The 17,906-nt window shown below is 33.5% G+C and overlaps 2 protein-coding genes across 2 annotated transcripts; both read right to left on the bottom strand.

Moving 5' to 3' along the window:
• Positions 1-345: 345 nt before the first annotated feature.
• LOC107617475 (plastidial pyruvate kinase 2) lies at positions 346-5,232 on the bottom strand. The gene is made up of 12 exons (XM_016319238.3): positions 4,601-5,232; positions 4,112-4,399; positions 3,811-3,976; positions 3,057-3,191; positions 2,731-2,841; positions 2,536-2,624; positions 2,288-2,350; positions 1,995-2,170; positions 1,781-1,883; positions 1,536-1,684; positions 1,095-1,203; positions 346-795 (listed from the first exon to the last, which is right to left on the bottom strand). The coding sequence occupies exons 1-12, from the start codon at positions 5,138-5,140 to the stop codon at positions 688-690; spliced, it is 2,037 nt and encodes a 678-aa protein (XP_016174724.2). The 5' UTR covers positions 5,141-5,232; the 3' UTR covers positions 346-687.
• A 909-nt stretch (positions 5,233-6,141) lies between these two features.
• On the bottom strand, positions 6,142-16,264 carry ATIM (timeless family protein). Its single transcript, XM_088500581.1, has 23 exons — positions 15,988-16,264; positions 15,737-15,889; positions 15,462-15,621; positions 15,038-15,356; positions 14,721-14,858; positions 14,456-14,645; positions 14,206-14,336; positions 13,461-13,673; positions 12,882-13,048; positions 12,360-12,438; positions 11,498-12,025; positions 11,044-11,414; positions 10,794-10,871; positions 10,605-10,709; positions 10,210-10,377; positions 9,987-10,055; positions 9,661-9,888; positions 9,290-9,400; positions 8,968-9,078; positions 8,305-8,418; positions 7,841-7,951; positions 7,156-7,272; positions 6,142-6,547 (listed from the first exon to the last, which is right to left on the bottom strand). Exons 1-23 carry the CDS (start codon positions 16,088-16,090, stop codon positions 6,385-6,387), a joined length of 3,927 nt encoding a protein of 1,308 aa, XP_088356707.1. The 5' UTR covers positions 16,091-16,264; the 3' UTR covers positions 6,142-6,384.
• Positions 16,265-17,906: the final 1,642 nt, after the last annotated feature.

Raw genomic sequence — 17,906 nt, 5'->3', positions numbered from 1 at the left:
TAATAAGTCGGCAACTTTTGAGAACTTCCGCAGCATTTTAATTCATAGAGAACAAAACCAAAATCCAGTTAAATAACAAGGCATGGGGTAAAATTTGTTTTCCAAATAGCATTCCGATTTCATAACAAGATCATGATTATACCTCCAGTTAGCAATCCAACTAAGAAGTATTTAAAAATTAAAATATTAGTCTGAACAAGCGTCTGTTTGAATTGTTGGCAATTTAACAATTTTCTATGGCTCAAAAAATAGCTGAAAATAGCGCTGTTGAAGGAACCTTTACATTCCTTTCGACCAGCTTAACGATATATTATAAGGGCTATTAATAGCTCAACGATCAAGTAATTGCTTCAAGCTTGGAAGCGTTTCTCATTCCATTTTCTTATCAAAATTTCAATAACAGCATGATCCTTCCACGATAAATTTTAAAACAATTAAAAAGTTCAGACATAACGTGCTAACATTAACAATGAGAAAGTAAACGACAAAACAAAAAGACCTAACAGAGCAAACCAAGTAACAACCAAACAAATCAAAGCAGATTGACATCATCCCTTCCAAAGAGGGAATAATGAAATATACTTTTCTAAGCCGTAAATGTTTCCTACAAATCCTGAAGCAGTGTCTCCTCGAAAGCTTAAAGGTTATTTTCTTGCTAGTCTATCTCCACCTTTCTGTATTTTTTTTTTACACTGTTCTGACCTGGATGTTGTGAGTGGATTGGAACCTCCATATGGGCTGTCTTCCACTTTGTACAAGTGCTACTTCTTCTCCTTCCTTCACCATTCCTTGCCTCTGCATATACAAACAAATACATGTATGATAATAAACTTAAAACAGTAGGGGAAAAGTTACTTTCTAAAGGGCCAGTCAAATAGTTAATTTTTAATGGCAAAAGTTGACGCTTCCATTGGTGAGTGCAACATAAAGCATTTGCTTATAGACTAATAGCAGTATGTTCGTATTTAAGTGACTACATTGGTTGAAACAAGTTTGGACCCTAACAACCAGCCATTTTTTAAAATGTGAACAGAAGTACAGTACACATAAGATAACATCTGAATTGCTGAAGATATCATTCAAGTATTAGTTACCTGCAACAAATCCAAGGCTCTTTTGAATGTCTCTTCAGCATCATCAGAGAATTCCATGTATATAGGACAAACTCCTTGATACAAAGCCAGCCGCTGCTGTATCCGCTTCCTGAGCAGCAAAATAAGGTACATAATAAAGTTGCCTAGTTTATGATTAAGGCAGAAAAATACAAAATAACTTTCAATTGAGTGCTTGCAAGTTGCTTCAATTAAATGAATCAGAAGAAAAAAGAGAAAGAAACAGAAAAAAACAAGAACTTCAACCCAAATGTTAAGGTAAAATATATGTACAATGTGACCCAGTGCATTTCGGAAGAGGCATTCATCACTGGCTACTGAATAATTTTATTTTCACGATCAGCCTGCATCTATTCCTTTTTTCTTCCTTAGACAACTATCATATTTCTCATCAATAAGATAAACGGGAGAAAAATAACTCACTGGTCTGTAAAAGCAAATATGGTGCCAGTTGGTCGATAGTGGCTTAGAAGAATAGCCATGAAGCCTGATCTAGTGAAGACAACAGTTGAGGTTCCAAGGGTGTTGGACATCATGGTTGCATGGTATGCAAACATCTCGCTCATGTGGTTCTGCATAAAGCCAATATAAATAAACCGCACATTTCAGCATTGATTGTAAGAGAGAGAGAGAGTAGCAACAAAATGAATCAAGTCTAAAGTTCAAACCTTGAATACTTGACCAATATTAGGTGGCATCTGACTACCTGGTATAGTGGCTTCTGTCCGTAATGCTACTGTGTGCATTACTTTCACAGCTTTTAGTGGGAACCTGCATTACAATAAATTTAATCACTATTGTCACAACGTTCAATGCATGTTCTTGATTTAAATTTATTATTTCATCAGATAATAATTCGAGCAGGGAAAGTTATTTACTTACTTTCCATGAGCAGTTTCACCAGAAAGCATTATTCCATCAGAACCTTCTCGAACAGCAATTGCAATATCAGATACCTCTGCTCTGGTTGGGGTTGGGTGAACAATCATGCTTTCAAGCATATTTGTTGCAACAATCACAGCCTTTCCCATGCTACGGCATATTCTGATTATCTCCTCCTACATTAGCAGGCATATTGAGTGTTACCATGAACATCTTCATGTCTGGTATGGAGGATGATACTGCCCAATATTATGTTAAAGATTGAATATCAGTTCTTTTAAGTAGGATTTTACCTGCAAAAGTGGAACTTCCTCAATAGGTAGCTCAGCCCCAAGATCTCCTCTTGCAACCATAGCCTAAACAGGATTGTGAAAGCAGATAGGTCAAAATCAACAATTAATGCGGAATTAGTCCAAAAATTTAATTCCATACTAAGCATATACATTAAAAATTCAGGATGACTGATTTCACAATATTAAATAAATTCATTAGTCCAGAATTAGGCATCAAACATGAAATAGTGCAGGGATTAGATTAGCACCCCATCAGATGCTGTAATTATTGAATGCAAGTTCGGAACGGAGTCTGCACTTTCAATTTTTACAATGACATGTATATCGGCACCACAGCCTACAGCATTGAATGTGGAATTAATCATACTTCTAATTATAAAGAGAAAATAAGTAACTAACAGGATTAATCATTTCTGTATTTGAGAAGTATTTTAGATATTTACTTTTCAGATAGTTCTTCAGTTCATGAACTACTTGTGCATCCTTAACAAAGGAAACGGCATAAAAGTCAACTTGGTTGTCCACTCCAAATTTAATGTCATCCCAGTCCTTCTCTGCAGCAAGTCAATATGAATTTTACATTTTTACATCCATGGAAAATGACCAGAAACACAATATACAGCCAACATCAGCACACAGGCACATGAAGACACGCATAAGCATAAGTAGAAGCATAAGCATGCATTGCATGCACAATGGCATGAAGAAAGGAATAGACACTATCATACTAAGTGCAAATTATAGAGAATAGGAATAGTAAAAATCTAACCAGTGATTGAAGGCAATGTTGCGCTTTTTCCTCTAACATTCAAATGTCTCCTCGATTTAAGCTCTCCTCCATCAACTACTTCACATTTTACAGAATCCTCGGTCTTAGACTTTACCATCAATGACATCATACCACCTACATGATATATGAAGAGTTAGAATACAAGTTCATCAAAGGCAGCACTAGCAATTATAGCATACAACAAAGGCTTAGTATTGCCATAGCCTTTATCATTTTAAACTCACTGTCTCTTTTTGAGATCCAAATACATTACACAAATGAAGTTATCACTCAACAATAAGAATGCCAAATCTTTAAATGCATTTTGCCAACTATTGCCTGTAGTATACCATATTTTTTCGGAGGACATCTTCCAAAATTTTGTTTATTTGCAGGCTGACTGAAACACATGACAGCAAATTATAATTAATGATCTATGGACCTCAGAAGCTTGTGACTCTCCTTAAACATGCTGGATTGCATTCACTCATTAAAAGCAGTTGTTTCTTCCTTAAAACAGCACCCACTGATTAAAGCAAAAAATTTATCCATGCACTCGACCATTAAAAAAAAAAAAACCACAGACGAGTTGTGACATATTTGTAAGACCAGGAGACTACCCGAATGCAGTACCAAGATAAATACATAAAGTAGTAAAAGAAATCCCCTCGAGAAAAGAAATCAATAGCTCTCATGGTTGAGTAACACAAAGTTTTGGCTAACTTTAACATTTTACTGCAAGTTGATTCCATACCATCAACAAGAAGCATGTCCCCAACTGCTACATCATTAACAAAATCATCATAGTTAACGCTAACACAATCTGTGGTTCCGACACCCCTCCGGATAGTGAAAGTGAACTCTTGCCCAGGTTCTAATGTAATTGGTTGTGGCAGGTCCCCACTCCTAACCTCAGGACCCTGCCAAAAAAAAAAAAAAAACAGAATAAGCAGCTAACACAACATCAAAAGAACAATACAGGAAATGACAAGAGAATAAACAAAGCATCAGAAAATTAGCCTTGTTAGAACCACTTAACAGTGAAGATACCTTACCTTGGTGTCGAGCATTATTGCAATTACATTATCCTTGGATTGTGCATTATAGTCCTTTACCAAATCGATAACTTTCTGATGAGAAGCATGGTCACCATGAGACATATTCAAACGCGCAACATTCATCCCAGCCTCGGCCAGCTTCCAAATCATTTCCCTTGTATCCGTAGAAGGCCCAATGGTGCAAACAATCTTAGTCTTTCTCCTAAACGTAGGCTTTGACCACATTCCGACAGCAGTGTCACCAAGCTGTTGTAAGCCACGCAAGTGCTGCAACTCTTCCTCAATCTAATGGTCACCAAATACCGTAAAAAGAAAGGGTTACAACTACAAATTTTAGCAATCCCCAAAACCAACAACACTATCTTCCATTTCTAGCATCTCTGGATCCTTCCAAAAACATCAATTCCCTCACTTGCCCATTCTTAGTTTTCTTACCAAGCAAGCAACACAAACAAGGATTTGCATAAAGCGGCAGAAAGTACGAACCTTTTGGTCATCCTCGGGTGAGACGGGCACAACTTCCGTAGGTGTAGGTTTCCTAGCGTCGATGACGTGGCAGGTTGTGAAGGAAGCTTTGAAGGACTCGTCAATGTTCCCTTGTGGCTGGAACACTTTGGAAGCAAAAGTTGGAGGCTTTAAGAAAGTTTGCGGCCTGTGAGGTGCAGATCCGGAACTGGGGCGTGAGAGGGTGATGTTAATGGATCGAGTGGCTACTACCTGAGACATTGTGCTGCAGAGAGAGAGAGAGAGAGAGAGAGAGTACTTTTTTGCTTTTCTTTTGTGTGTGTGTGTTGGGGAAAAGAGAAGAAGGATAAAGAGGAGGGGGGGGGGGTGGTTGTGTGAAGAATAGAGAAATGAATAAGAAGGAAGGGTGCTGAAAATGTGAAGGCTTGTAGAAATCGCCGTTGTATTCGGCGGAGGTTCTGAGACAAGTATAGGAGGGAGAGACACACGCAACGCAGACACTTCGTTTGTATCGAACAAATGAATTGCGCTACCATGTTGTCCCAAAGTTGTTGGATGCATTGCCTGCAAAACTGCGACGCCGTTTTGGGTTTGGTAATTGAACAACTTCGTTTATTATCACTTTCTTTTTCGGAAAATTTTTTTTCCTCTTTTTTCCTTTAATGTGTTATTAAAGTGTGATTTATCATGAGTCACCAAAAAAAAGTGTGATTTATCATTATGTACTTAAAAAAATATGCGATCAAAAAATGTTATATAATAAACAATCGCATTTAACAATATTATTTAAAAGAAAGTAGAGTATTCTAATTTCTGCAACCTATTATAGTATACTAGTTTAGATTTTCAAACAATATACAAAAAATTTTTATTTAATTTATATTTTTGTTATAATATTTTAAATTTATTTTTTAATCTATTTAATCTGTATATTTTTTAATTTGTTTAGGTAAATTTCTACAAAAAAAAATTTTTTAGGTAATCTTTTTCTAAAATGTATTTTCAAAAATAAAAATAATTTTATATTTGAATATCTTAAATAAAAATATTTAACAATTATGTTTAGATGTAATAATATAAAAAAAATTATTTATTTATTATGTGAATTTTTTTAAGTAAATATATTTTTAAAAAATATAAACCGTAGATTTTAAAAATTAATTTATTTGAAAGGACAATTTTAAAATTACGTTGAACCTTAGGAATGATTTTGTATGAAAAAAAGGTTGAAATAAAAGAAAATTCAGCCTAAACCATAGAGACTAAAATCATACTTAATCTCTATTATTATATAAGGTTATATTAGACTTTTTAATTTTAATAAACACAAATCAACTTTGAAAAATATTCCTAGTTTTTAAAAACTACAAGTATAAGCACATAAACTTTTAGTTTACCAAATATAAAATGAGATGGTTTTTTTTCTCCTCTTTAAAAAATTTTACAAAACTAAGCTTTAATGTTTAAAATTAAAATTGCTTCTGGGTGAACGTGGGAGCCAACAATACAAATTGTCAAATTGATTGGGTTGAATGTAAACTAAAACAAAGCACATAATGGCATGCAGCAAGTCTCAGTTTCCCAATACATATTTCAGTTAAGAAAGATTGCCTGATCTACCGTATATTCTACTGTACTAATGTACTTTACCATAAATAAAACAAACTACTTTCCTAAGAACTTCAAGATGCTTTCCGCTGCTCGAGCTAATCACGCATGTCTAAATACATATGAGCAATAAAATGGCCTTTCATTAATAATAATATTATATACATTAATTAACCTGCAAGAAGCAGTGATTGTCCTTAGTCGTCGTCCTCATGATCAATCACCATTCTCAGCTTCCTTCTGGATACAGTATTATCAGGAGGTGCACCAACAACAACTTCATCCTCCGAATCCACCAATTCAGGATCCACTTGATGATATTCTACTTTGTCCGAGTTCATTAAATCTACCCGCTCTCCACTGCCAATTCCATTCAATTCAACCACTAAATCAGTTTAACCTATAAAATTTCTCACAAACTGCCTATGCATAATGTTAATTTTACATTTGCTATAGATAATGTAGAATGATTAGGATTTATCTAATTTGTGTTCTAAAGGCACAAGTAAGACTACTATTAGCATAAATTTTTAAACTTTTACTTTAATAAATAAATAATAAATGCATTGAAAATTTAAATTTTTTATTTTTTTAATATAAATTTTCCTAATTGATAACCTTAACTTGTACCCTTAGTACATCTTAGCTAAACTCGATATAGAATTATGTCATCTGTGAATATAATGAATGAATATATCACATCAACCTTATTCATCTTCAATTCGAACTCAACCTACCTTATCCCATTACAATTAAACACAACCAGTAATACTAATACTACTGTAGCAGCCAGGCAAACTGATGAATAGGAAATAAGTTTTGTTTCAGTAAAAGCGAACAAGAAATGCTAAGTAGACAAAATATCTATGAACCTTTACTAACAAACTCATGGTCAGCCTAAATAATCAAAACTGATAACAGTATGCAATTTCTAAATTAACAAATAATATTGCACTTAGATGACATACCTTTCCGAAAGATCTTTACAGCCGCCATGAGAAGAATCGCTGTCCATTGTTCTCTCCTCAATTTGGATAGATTCAAGGTCATCGTGCTTTGATGCAAGCAGGGATCTTCTATTTTTCCTACATCAGAAATTTAACAAATGTAAAAGAAGAAATTACAAGGAAAAACAAATCCGAAATGCAAGTTGAAATACATGGTTCTGTTCACTCATGAAACCCAAATCAAATCACAAGTGATTAGAGTCATTGAATATGCATTTTTCGATCTTAGAAGGAAATCCTACCTTGGATGTCAACCCAAAAACCGATCGTGTCCATTGAACACAAGTTCAGAAAGGCTTTGCCACTTTTTAAGAGTTACTATTTACATCAAAGCTACAGTTTGAGATTGATAAATAAGAGTAAGGAATATATGTAAACTATCAATTAAAGAAGATGATTCAAACATGGCAGGTGCACCAATCAACCATGGTGCAACTCCAGAAAGCTAAATGTATCAGATGCATCAATCATCCATATAAACATTGACAAGAAAAGGTAAATTCTGAGCAATATTATTATGGCCCAATGAAGAAAAGAGTGAACATAGGCAGCAGCACATGATTACTTTAATTCCCTATTCCCATGTTTTTTTGGAGAGAGAGAGAGAGAGAGAGAGAGAGAGAGAGAGAGAGAGAGAGAGAGATACTTGAGAAAATTGCTGAGCATTTCATTATCAAGATCGTCTCTTGACAATGTATCTTCACTGGTATTTTCTTGAAACTCAACATTTGATTCCTGGCCAATCTTCATTTTTTTCCTAAACAAAAAGTCATTAATTCAGAACAGAATAAGCTTTAGACATGCAAGACAAACCAATCCTATTTTCAAGTCAGAGCACATAGAGGCATGTCCCAGAAGAATGAACAGCTAAAACTAGATATCTGATACTAACATGTATGCTTCTATCATTTATCAATGATCAGTAAACTCCCCATCCAAATAAAAGTTAAGCAAAAAAAAACATTTACTTTCGAACAGAGCTGAGCATTTCATCATCAGAATCATCTTTTGACAAACTATCCTTGCTAGTCTGTTCATGTAGTTGCTCAATTGATACTTTGACATTCTTCATTTTTTTCCTAGAATTAAATAAATAGTTAGATGACATACCTTTCCGAAAGATCTTTACAGCCGCCATGAGAAGAATCGCTGTCCATTGTCTCCTCAATTTGGATAGATTCAAGGTCATCGTGCTTTGATGCAAGCAGGGATCTTCTATTTTTCCTACATCAGAAATTTAACAAATGTAAAAGAAGAAATTACAAGGAAAAACAAATCCGAAATGCAAGTTGAAATACATGGTTCTGTTCACTCATGAAACCCAAATCAAATCACAAGTGATTAGAGTCATTGAATATGCATTTTCGATCTTAGAAGGAAATCCTACCTTGGATGTCAACCCAAAAAACGATCGTGTCCATTGAACACAAGTTCATAAAGGCTTTGCCACTTTTTAAGAGTTACTATTTACATCAAAGCTACAGTTTGAGATTGATAAATAAGAGTAAGGAATATATGTAAACTATCAATTAAAGATGATTCAAACATGGCAGGTGCACCAATCAACCATGGTGCAACTCCAGAAAGCTAAATGTATCAGATGCATCAATCATCCATATAAACATTGACAAGAAAAGGTACATTCTGAGCAATATTATTATGGCCCAATGAAGAAAAGAGTGAACATAGGCAGCAGCACATGATTACTTTAATTCCCTATTCCCATGTTTTTTTTGTTTTGGGGGGGGGGGGGGGAGAGAGAGAGAGAGATACTTGAGAAAATTGCTGAGCATTTCATTATCAGGATCGTCTCTTGACAATGTATCTTCACTGGTATTTTCTTGAAACTCAACATTTGATTCCTGGCCAATCTTCATTTTTTTCCTAAACAAAAAGTCATTAATTCAGAACAGAATAAGCTTTAGACATGCAAGACAAGCCAATCCTATTTTCAAGTCAGAGCACATAGAGGCATGTCCCAGAAGAATGAACAGCTAAAACTAGATATCTGATACTAACATGTAAGCTTCTATCATTTATCAATGATCAGTAAACTCCCCATCCAAATAAAAGTTAAGCAAAAAAAAACATTTACTTTCGAACAGAGCTGAGCATTTCATCATCAGAATCATCTTTTGACAAACTATCCTTGCTAGTCTGTTCATGTAGTTGCTCAATTGATACTTTGACATTCTTCATTTTTTTCCTAGAATTAAATAAATAGTTAGAAATTGAAGATAGAAGAGACTCATTCAGCAGGGCAGCACAACAAAGTTGTATTTGACAAAGTGCTGTAGTTGAGCTTAAGCATATATTTAATACTACGCACAAACCTTGAGAAAATTTTGTGCTAAAACTGTATATACAGAATGCTTGGATGTTCCGCATGACAGTTGGTGAATACAATATTGCAACTATATAGCATTATTATACCAACGATGTACAGAAAGAAGATCAGCACATTACCTTGGGATCAATGATATCAATTTCTCATCATCAGATTCCTCCATTCTATCTTTTGAACCATCCACAAGATCTGCACCATTTTCAAGCATTTCTCCTCCAGAGCTCTTCTTCTGAGGAAAAGACAAGCCAAGCTGCTTAAGTTTTCGAGAGACTTGAGCAGGTGTGAATTTACCAGCCAAATCCAGTGAATTGGCTATCATGAAACTACATCTTCTGTGATCTTTAAATCTGCAACAATAAGAAAGTCCAAATCCCATGAGCAAAATAAAAAACAGAGATAGTATAGTTCAAATGTAATCTTCCAACAAGCAACCAAGTGCACTCACTGTTCATATAAAACTCTGATTTGAGCTTCTTGATCTTCACTAAAAGCATGGACTCTTTTTCTTTTCTGGCTGTAAAATATAGTTGAAAAAAAATTCAAAAGAAAAAAGTTGAAAATAAAAATATTTCTTGAACTAGGAATGGATGAGAAAAATATTTTTACATATCCAGCTAAATTGAATTTCAAGGGAAAAATCCAAAGCAGGAGTTAAAAAATACACTCACACATTAGGCCTAGTTGAAGAGGGTTCATCAGAATTGCGCATCTTTTTCTTAGGCCTAACTTTTAGTCCTAATTTTTTCAACTTATTGAAAATTTGAGCCGCTGAGATTTTTCCATGTTGATCTAGCGCTTCGGCAATACGACAACTGCATTGTGGATCATCTTTAAATCTAAAATATCAGTAGCAAGTTAAAGTCAGCAATGGCAATGAAGACCAACACTATAGGCAAGAGAAACAAATTTTTGAAAGCTATGAAAACAATTTATCATGCTAACTCCTTGAAGTATGTTTGAGGCAGTGGTGCCATATGAAAAAGGCTAAATTGCCTATAGACAAGGCGTAATTTGAAGCATGCTTCAAAGTTTAGACAATAGAATTTGATAGGTTTAAACCTACTTCTGAAAGAGCTCTTTGATTTGTTCTTCCAATTCACCATCAAGAATAAGTTTTTTCTTTCTCCTTGGAGCTATTTGAGATTCATCTTCCAACATTTTCCCCTCACTGTTTTGGCCCAATAAACAAAGTATTAGAAACAAGGAAATCTCATAATCACAGATCAACTATGATGATGAGTTGTAAATGCACCTATTATCATCCTTGCCATCCTTACTGCCAAAGGTAGAAACAAAGCCTTCAATAACATCGTCAAGCATTTCTTCGTTGCTGGAGAAAAAAGAAGAAAAGGAGCAGATTATGAAATAAATAAAACAAATTGAAAATTAAAGAAACTTATCTTCAGTGAAATCTAAGTCAATAATAATTGGTACATTCTAAAATTGGTTATCTCAATCTAACTAAAGCTTGTCAAAAGCAGAGCTTGGGAATTTTATCCTACTTTTGATATCCGAACTCATGAGTGATCAGAACATCAGCTTCATCGTCACCAAGTGCATCAGCTATACTTCTACGAGTCCATACTTTTGCAGCGGATGAACCAACTTCTCCATCTCCTTGAGTACTACCCCAGTTCCTACTTTCTTTCCTCAAATGACCAAGCTCATCCAGTAAGTATTCAGCATTGATGTAGTGGCATTCCCGTCGGGTCTTCCAAAAAAGGATTTCAACAAACAGTAGTGGTTGCTTTTTCATTTTCTTTAGCATTTTTCTCACCAAACTATTCAGGAAAGCAACTATATCTGCATATTCATTGCAGGGGCATGATTTTTGTTCAACCAGGATGTCATAAAAAGTTGTGAGCAGCGACAACTGCAATAGTATATTAACAAACGTTATCCACATTCATAAACAACTAAATATCATTGAAGCTGGAATGCCTTTTGGACTTAAACCTGGTAGAACGTTGCATGGAGTTCAAGGTCATCGCTAATTCTTCGCAACATGCTTATTATGTAATGATTTGTCGCAAGAGAATTGCTCTTATAAAACTTCAGCAGCCAGCATAATTTCTGAATAATATTGTGATTTGCAAAAGTAGAGACCAGTGTTGAGACCTTGAAATCGACTTCACAAATTGTATTTAATTGCTCTTCGTCAGAAGAATCAACGTTTTCATCCAACTCGTCCTCATTAGCATGCTTGGGATTCTTGTTTTCTGTTGGCTCCAGACTATCCAAGTTCCCAAACTCCTCAACAACATTTTCATGTTCACTATCATCAGGGACAACAATGCCTTCTTCACCAGGGGGATTTGCATTTGATGGGTTGTCCTTTTGCAGTGGCTGACTTTCAGCTGATTCATTACCAATACAGATGCCATCCTCATTTTGAATGCTAGAATGCTCTTCAATTTGTTTGTCTGCGGATTCTATTACTTCAGGAAGTTTCTTCTTTCTTATTTTCTTTGATTTTTTAGACACCTTGAATTAGTAACGTACAAAATAAAGAAAAGGATTAAGAGTTGCAAAATTATCAGATAATAAGCAAGATGAAAACACAAATGATAGTGGAGAATTTGACTTGTACGGTATTTGACTTTATGGATATCACTTTTCATTCAGTAAATTAAAGTACCCACTTTTAGAGTAATCTATATGATTGTTAAATTTTGGCCTGATTAATTATGTACACATTTCAATTTTTAAATGTTTGTAATGATCTAAATTTTTGGTTGCTAGCTTGAAAACACACTTAAGTCAGATTTTAATCAACACTCAACAGTTCGAAACAAATATATAAATAATCTCAGCTTACCCTCAATGCTCCCCGAGATTGGAGATTATCCATTAGCTTTACAACCTTGTGAATGATTTCCACCAGATCTGCAAGATCACTGACAAGAAACAACGATAGTAAGAACTGCAACAACAAAAAATGATACACAAACATAGATACAAAATATGCATTAAAATCACTATTATCATTAGTCATGACCATAGTTGGATACCTTTGGTTGTACACATAACAGATTGAAATTGAACAGTATCAATTAGTTGAGTTGACTAAAAAAGGAGAAAATGTTTGGATTATAAATAAACACCCTTCTGATTGCAATCATACTACAGCCTAGCAGCATAGAGCATTACCCCACAACTTCTACAAATAGATATATAGAATATTAACTAGTACACATTGTAAAGGATCAAGAAAAGTACTTCGGATAGATAATTATTCTACACCTGAATGCTGCCAAAGTATGAATTTAACACATGAAAAATTGCAATCCCATTTGTATGTTAGACGTGAGTTTTCCCTTTTTAGATTAAGAGGTTAAACCTTTTGGGTTGTTTGTGGTTGTCAAAAGTTTTTATCAAATTCAAGAGGAACTGAGTCATCCCTTCCTCAGTCTGATCATAAAATAACTTGTAAAGAAGGATGCGAGCTGTTTGTGGCTCCTTGGAGTCTTCTGGAAATAATTTAAGTACTAAATCAAGCATGCGAATCTGCAAAATCAAGAAATGATAATTAGGCAGCCTATAGTGAGATTATGAGCAAAGGTGAAGTTCTTGCTACTATTCCCCAATTGACAGGGTTTTCCTAAATATGTATCCTTAGTATAAGAGTAAGACAATGATTATGGACTTGAGAAAAGGACAAGATTTTGACTGAAATGAGGAATGTGAAGAAAACGGAGTTGAAATGAGATGGTAATTTCCACGCAACAGTGTTTGCAAAAGTGAAGAATCTGAGGTATATTTATCATAACCTAGGCATCATAATTTAAAATAAGAGTACAGATGTAAAAGAAGGAAATGCCAAAAGTTCTCAATTTCCACATCACTGTGTAAGGGTACATACATCTTTGAAATCAAAAGTAAATAGCTTAAAATATTAGAATTTTGCAGCGAACATTACCATGTTTTTCAAAAGTGAACCAGCTGCAGATAGGAACTTGTAGTCATTTGTTTCCTTCAAACCTTCATAGGCTTGGCGCCACTTTGAGATCACTAATTGAAACATTGACTCATTCAAGGATGCTGCAATTGGACCACATATTTGACCGTTGAAATCTGAGGAATAAACACCTTTGTCGCCCAATGTCTCAAATGTATCCCCTCCCTCCTTACTCTATTAAAGAAGAGACAACATGTATGAAAAACATATTAAAATAATTCAAAGAACCAACCCAAAATAGATATCAAAGTAATAAGGGCCTATTATTTAAACCCAAAGTTTGTGATCATATCCTTTCACAAAGGAAAGGTAGTACTATTATAAATCAAGGCAGAAGTGATCTTCATAGGCTCACACCACATAAGCACAAATGATGTTGCAGTTTACTTTATAATTGTAATGGTATTTTATTGGTTTCCAATCATTCAGCCAAAATTCTTCTGTTATAAATTTATCATTCATCAGGTGAATAAAGAGTTATTTCTATATTCAGCTAAATGAAATCAATACAGTTGCATACTTGAGTAAAAATGTCAGGAACTTATGTGTGGAGAATCTACATCAAGTTCCAAAGTTCAGATGAATCAGAAGTCATTCCTGGTTAGAACCATGAATATCATGAAATATGGATTTAACATCTCTAGCATTAATAGAGGAAGGGAGAAAATGTGCCAAGAGATATGAGATCTCAACTAACTATTCTCACCTTAGAAGCTGAATACTTGTGAAACTGAAATGAAGTGACAAATTCAGCCACTTGAAAGAAAACAACAACGTCACTTTTTTGAATTGCAGGATGCTCCTTTTCAATATCCTCACGAATAGACCGCATCAAAACTGGCACGGGTTAAACTTACAATGCGATTACTTTCTTACTTTCTGGTTTGCAATTGAAAAACTACAGAATAATATACTTGTAACTAAACATAAAAATAAGAAAATCGTAAAAGTTATACCATTGTATCCCCCAGAAAGGAACTGATTAATAAATGCTTGAAGCAACTCCAATATCTTATCCTTTGTTGGAGGAAACCTTGGATGGTCCCATGCAATTTTTTTGGCATGTGCTCGCGTGATGTTTTTTGATTTAAGCGTTACATTAAGAGAAGAATTAGGATTTCCTTTAAGTACTGCCTTAGAACCATCCTACCGAAAAGAGCAAACTGGTATCATTGAAGTTTACTATAATGAAAGCTAAACAGAAGAGCCAAAATGTAATACCATGGTAAGCCTTGAAAATGTCCCACTAAATTGAGAATGCCTACTAAAATTGTTGAGACTACAGATATTTTTTTTCTTCTTTTCCTCCTCCATAATGGACTGGAGACTGCTAAGAGAAGCTTGGGAGTTTTCCTCCACCTGAGAAACAAGACCAAACATAACACTTAAAGATAAGAAACAAAACCGCTAGAGAGGTAGCAGATACCAAGATGAAATTATTACGTATCCAAAGAAACTAGTTCATTGTATTGTTGAAATACATTCTAGAAAGAATAATGTAAATTAGTAACTTGATGCGCTAAGTTGAGAGGGAAAACCTTTGCTCCATGTAAATGTGTCTTAACAATCAACACTGGATCCTGACCGAAGAATATGTAATGGAAAATTTCCAGTAGAAGCAAGTTATCCTGCTGGAGATAAATGCTGGAGCCACCGACATATTGAGATATAACCAATAGTATATCCATTACATTTTCACGGAACAACAGTTCCAGAAACTTATCTCTCACTGATAAGAACTCAGTAGCAAATCCCGCTGAACTCTGTTGCAATGGGATTTCCTGTACAGCCAGGATATTTCTAAATAATGTAAGCAGTAGCTGTACCAATTTCCAATCATCCTCAGTGAATGCATCACTGTAAAACAGAACAAATAAATAAGAGATATGCCAACACAAACTAGAGGTTCCCAATTCCTTCCCTTCTAATGATTTTCAACAATAGTTACAATATAAAGCTTACTGTTCCAAATTCTCGAGTGGTCTTTCTAGTAATGACACTACCACAGCAACTACATCACTACTCGTCAGTGCAGACTTCAATCCCCACAGATACTCAAGCTGCTGCTGAATATCCGTGGAACCTGGTTCTATTGGCATTGTAAGGAACACCAAAACCTTCACTGAAATAAATAAATAAATATATATAGAAAAGGCCATCAACAACCAAAAATCAATCAAACCCACAACAATCAGCATCATTCATTCAAATTCAAATAAGTAAAAACAAAGCTAAACCTGCATTCAAAAGCAAATTTCGATCCTCCTGGTAGTACTCAATGATCGGAATCAAATCCTTGGAAACCTTGTTCCATTTGCACACCTGCTTGAACGCCTCACGGGTTTGTGGGTCGTCGCGCCGCAGAAACCTCAGCAAGTCTTTCAGGTTATCTGGAAAGTCGGTACCGATAATTGACCCATTAGGAACCGAGAAACCTTCACCGAATTGAATTTAGAGAACAAAAATGGGAAATGGGTGAAATTAATACCGAGGCAGTATTCTCCCTTGACGTAGCCTATGCGGTTGCCTTGGTCATCCTCCTCGACGGTGCCTAGGGAGGCGCAGATTAGCGATAATCCTTCCATGTCCATGGTGTTTGCTGATGTTGCTCAGGACTAGGGTATTGTTGGAATCAGAATAAGATTCTGCAGAATTTTTAGGTTGGAGGTTGCAGAGTGGGTTATTTGGGGATCTGAGTGTGCCTGAGCTTAATTGAAGAGGCGGAAAGTTTTCCCGCGCTTTTGAGGGCGCGCATTAGAAACGACACCGTTTAACCTTTATTGATTTGTCAATAATAAATAATAAATATATTCATAATTTGGTAAAGAAAACGATATATTTATAATAGAAAAATACTAGACAACCACTAGAATTTATTATTTTTAGTTAGTAGTTAGTAATCAATATTTAAAAGTGTGAATTAAAAATATATTATTAAATTATTAAATTAAAAAAATTAGATTAATAATAAAAAATAATTAATTTTAATAATTTTTAAGTTTTTTTTTATAATATAATTTGAGAGTAAATTTTTTTAATTAATACTTTCGAGCATCTTTTAAAATATTTTTAAAAATTTAATTTTTATACCATATCAATATAAAATAATTCTATACAAAAATTAATCATGTATTATCAAATCATAAAAAATAATTAATTTTTAAATTTACCAATTAAAAATTTATGTAAACACATAATTCAGTCAAATCTGACTGAATGATTACGTAAAATTCTATACGTCATCAAAATTGAACTTTATTTTAATGGTTAAGGCATACTATTTTCAAGAAAAAAGGTTGATTAATTGTTCATTGTCAAACCTTAAAATTGATAGTAGAATTGAACTTTATAGAAAGAAAATTATTAGAAAAAAAACGTTACGAATATTTGTAAAATTTTTTGAAAATATTAAAGACAAGAAATAAACTTTACTCTTTTATAATTCTATCAAAAGCGATTTTATTTACATATATAGTTAAGGATGAAAAATGGATATCTAAGTGTATATTGCTAAATTAATGTTTAGAAAAATATATAATGTTATCATATTTCTTTAATGTTTTTACCATTATTTACCCATTGCTCACATGCTAATTTTAGACATGTTATAGTACACATATGTGACGGATCTAGAAAATTTTGATAGTGGGGCGAAATATATATAATATTATAATAATTTTTATAATAAAAATATTACGTTTACATAAAAAATTAGTTATTAAATTATCTATTATAAATTTATGTATAAATACATATATCATTTAACTTATTTTATAATTATATTTTGTTATTATAAAATATTATTAAGTTTTAAAATATCTAATTACAAATTAAAATATTAAAATAATAATTTAAATAATAACATATAATTTAAAATTTAATTTTTTATATTTCATATTTTAAAATCTTGACAATATAATTAAAATGTCTTTTTTTTATATATCGTTAAACAATCATTTAAAACTCAACTTTCATACAAATTAGCTCTTGATGATATTCATAGTTGAAGAAGTTCATTCAATTAGTGTAGTTATTATGAAAAAACTAAAGCTAATTTTAAAAGAAGAAACACAAATGAATAGATAATATTCTTTCGAGTCGATTTCTAAGAAAGAACACTAATCTTATGTAAATTTGAAAATTCGTCATTATAATGGACATCTAATATGAAGTTTTCAAATTGGCTATCAAGTGTTGAAAGCTGAATAAAAAATTATTGTGGGATCAAATTTAATAATTTAATGGGGGCAAATAAATATTATTATTATATACTACTCAATAAAATTCTAAATTGTAGCTTGCCCCACACCAACGCCTCTCCTTTTTTTTCGTTTGGAAAACTTCAAAAGTTTTTTTTTTTTTTTTAGTTTTGATTTATGAAAAAATTAATAATATTAATATTTGGTA

The sequence above is a fragment of the Arachis ipaensis genome, chromosome B9 (genome assembly GCF_059453495.1).
Source record: "Arachis ipaensis isolate K30076 ecotype BB chromosome B9, ASM5945349v1, whole genome shotgun sequence".
NCBI classification, from domain to species: Eukaryota; Viridiplantae; Streptophyta; class Magnoliopsida; order Fabales; family Fabaceae; genus Arachis; species Arachis ipaensis.
This window is presented reverse-complemented; position numbering and strand designations above follow the sequence as displayed.

Coding starts and splice junctions, on each gene's coding strand:
- LOC107617475 (XM_016319238.3), bottom strand. CDS start 5,140: ATGCATCCAACAACTTTGGGACAACATGGTAGCGCAATTCATTTGTTC. Junction 1,204..1,535: donor ATATTTGCTTTTACAGACCA/GTGAGTTATTTT, acceptor TTTGCTGCTCAG/GAAGCGGATACAGCAGCGGC. Junction 796..1,094: donor GAGCCTTGGATTTGTTGCAG/GTAACTAATACT, acceptor TTGTATATGCAG/AGGCAAGGAATGGTGAAGGA.
- ATIM (XM_088500581.1), bottom strand. CDS start 16,090: ATGGACATGGAAGGATTATCGCTAATCTGCGCCTCCCTAGGCACCGTC. Junction 15,357..15,461: donor CCACTCGAGAATTTGGAACA/GTAAGCTTTATA, acceptor TCTGTTTTACAG/TGATGCATTCACTGAGGATG. Junction 11,415..11,497: donor TCCATGCAACGTTCTACCAG/GTTTAAGTCCAA, acceptor ATACTATTGCAG/TTGTCGCTGCTCACAACTTT.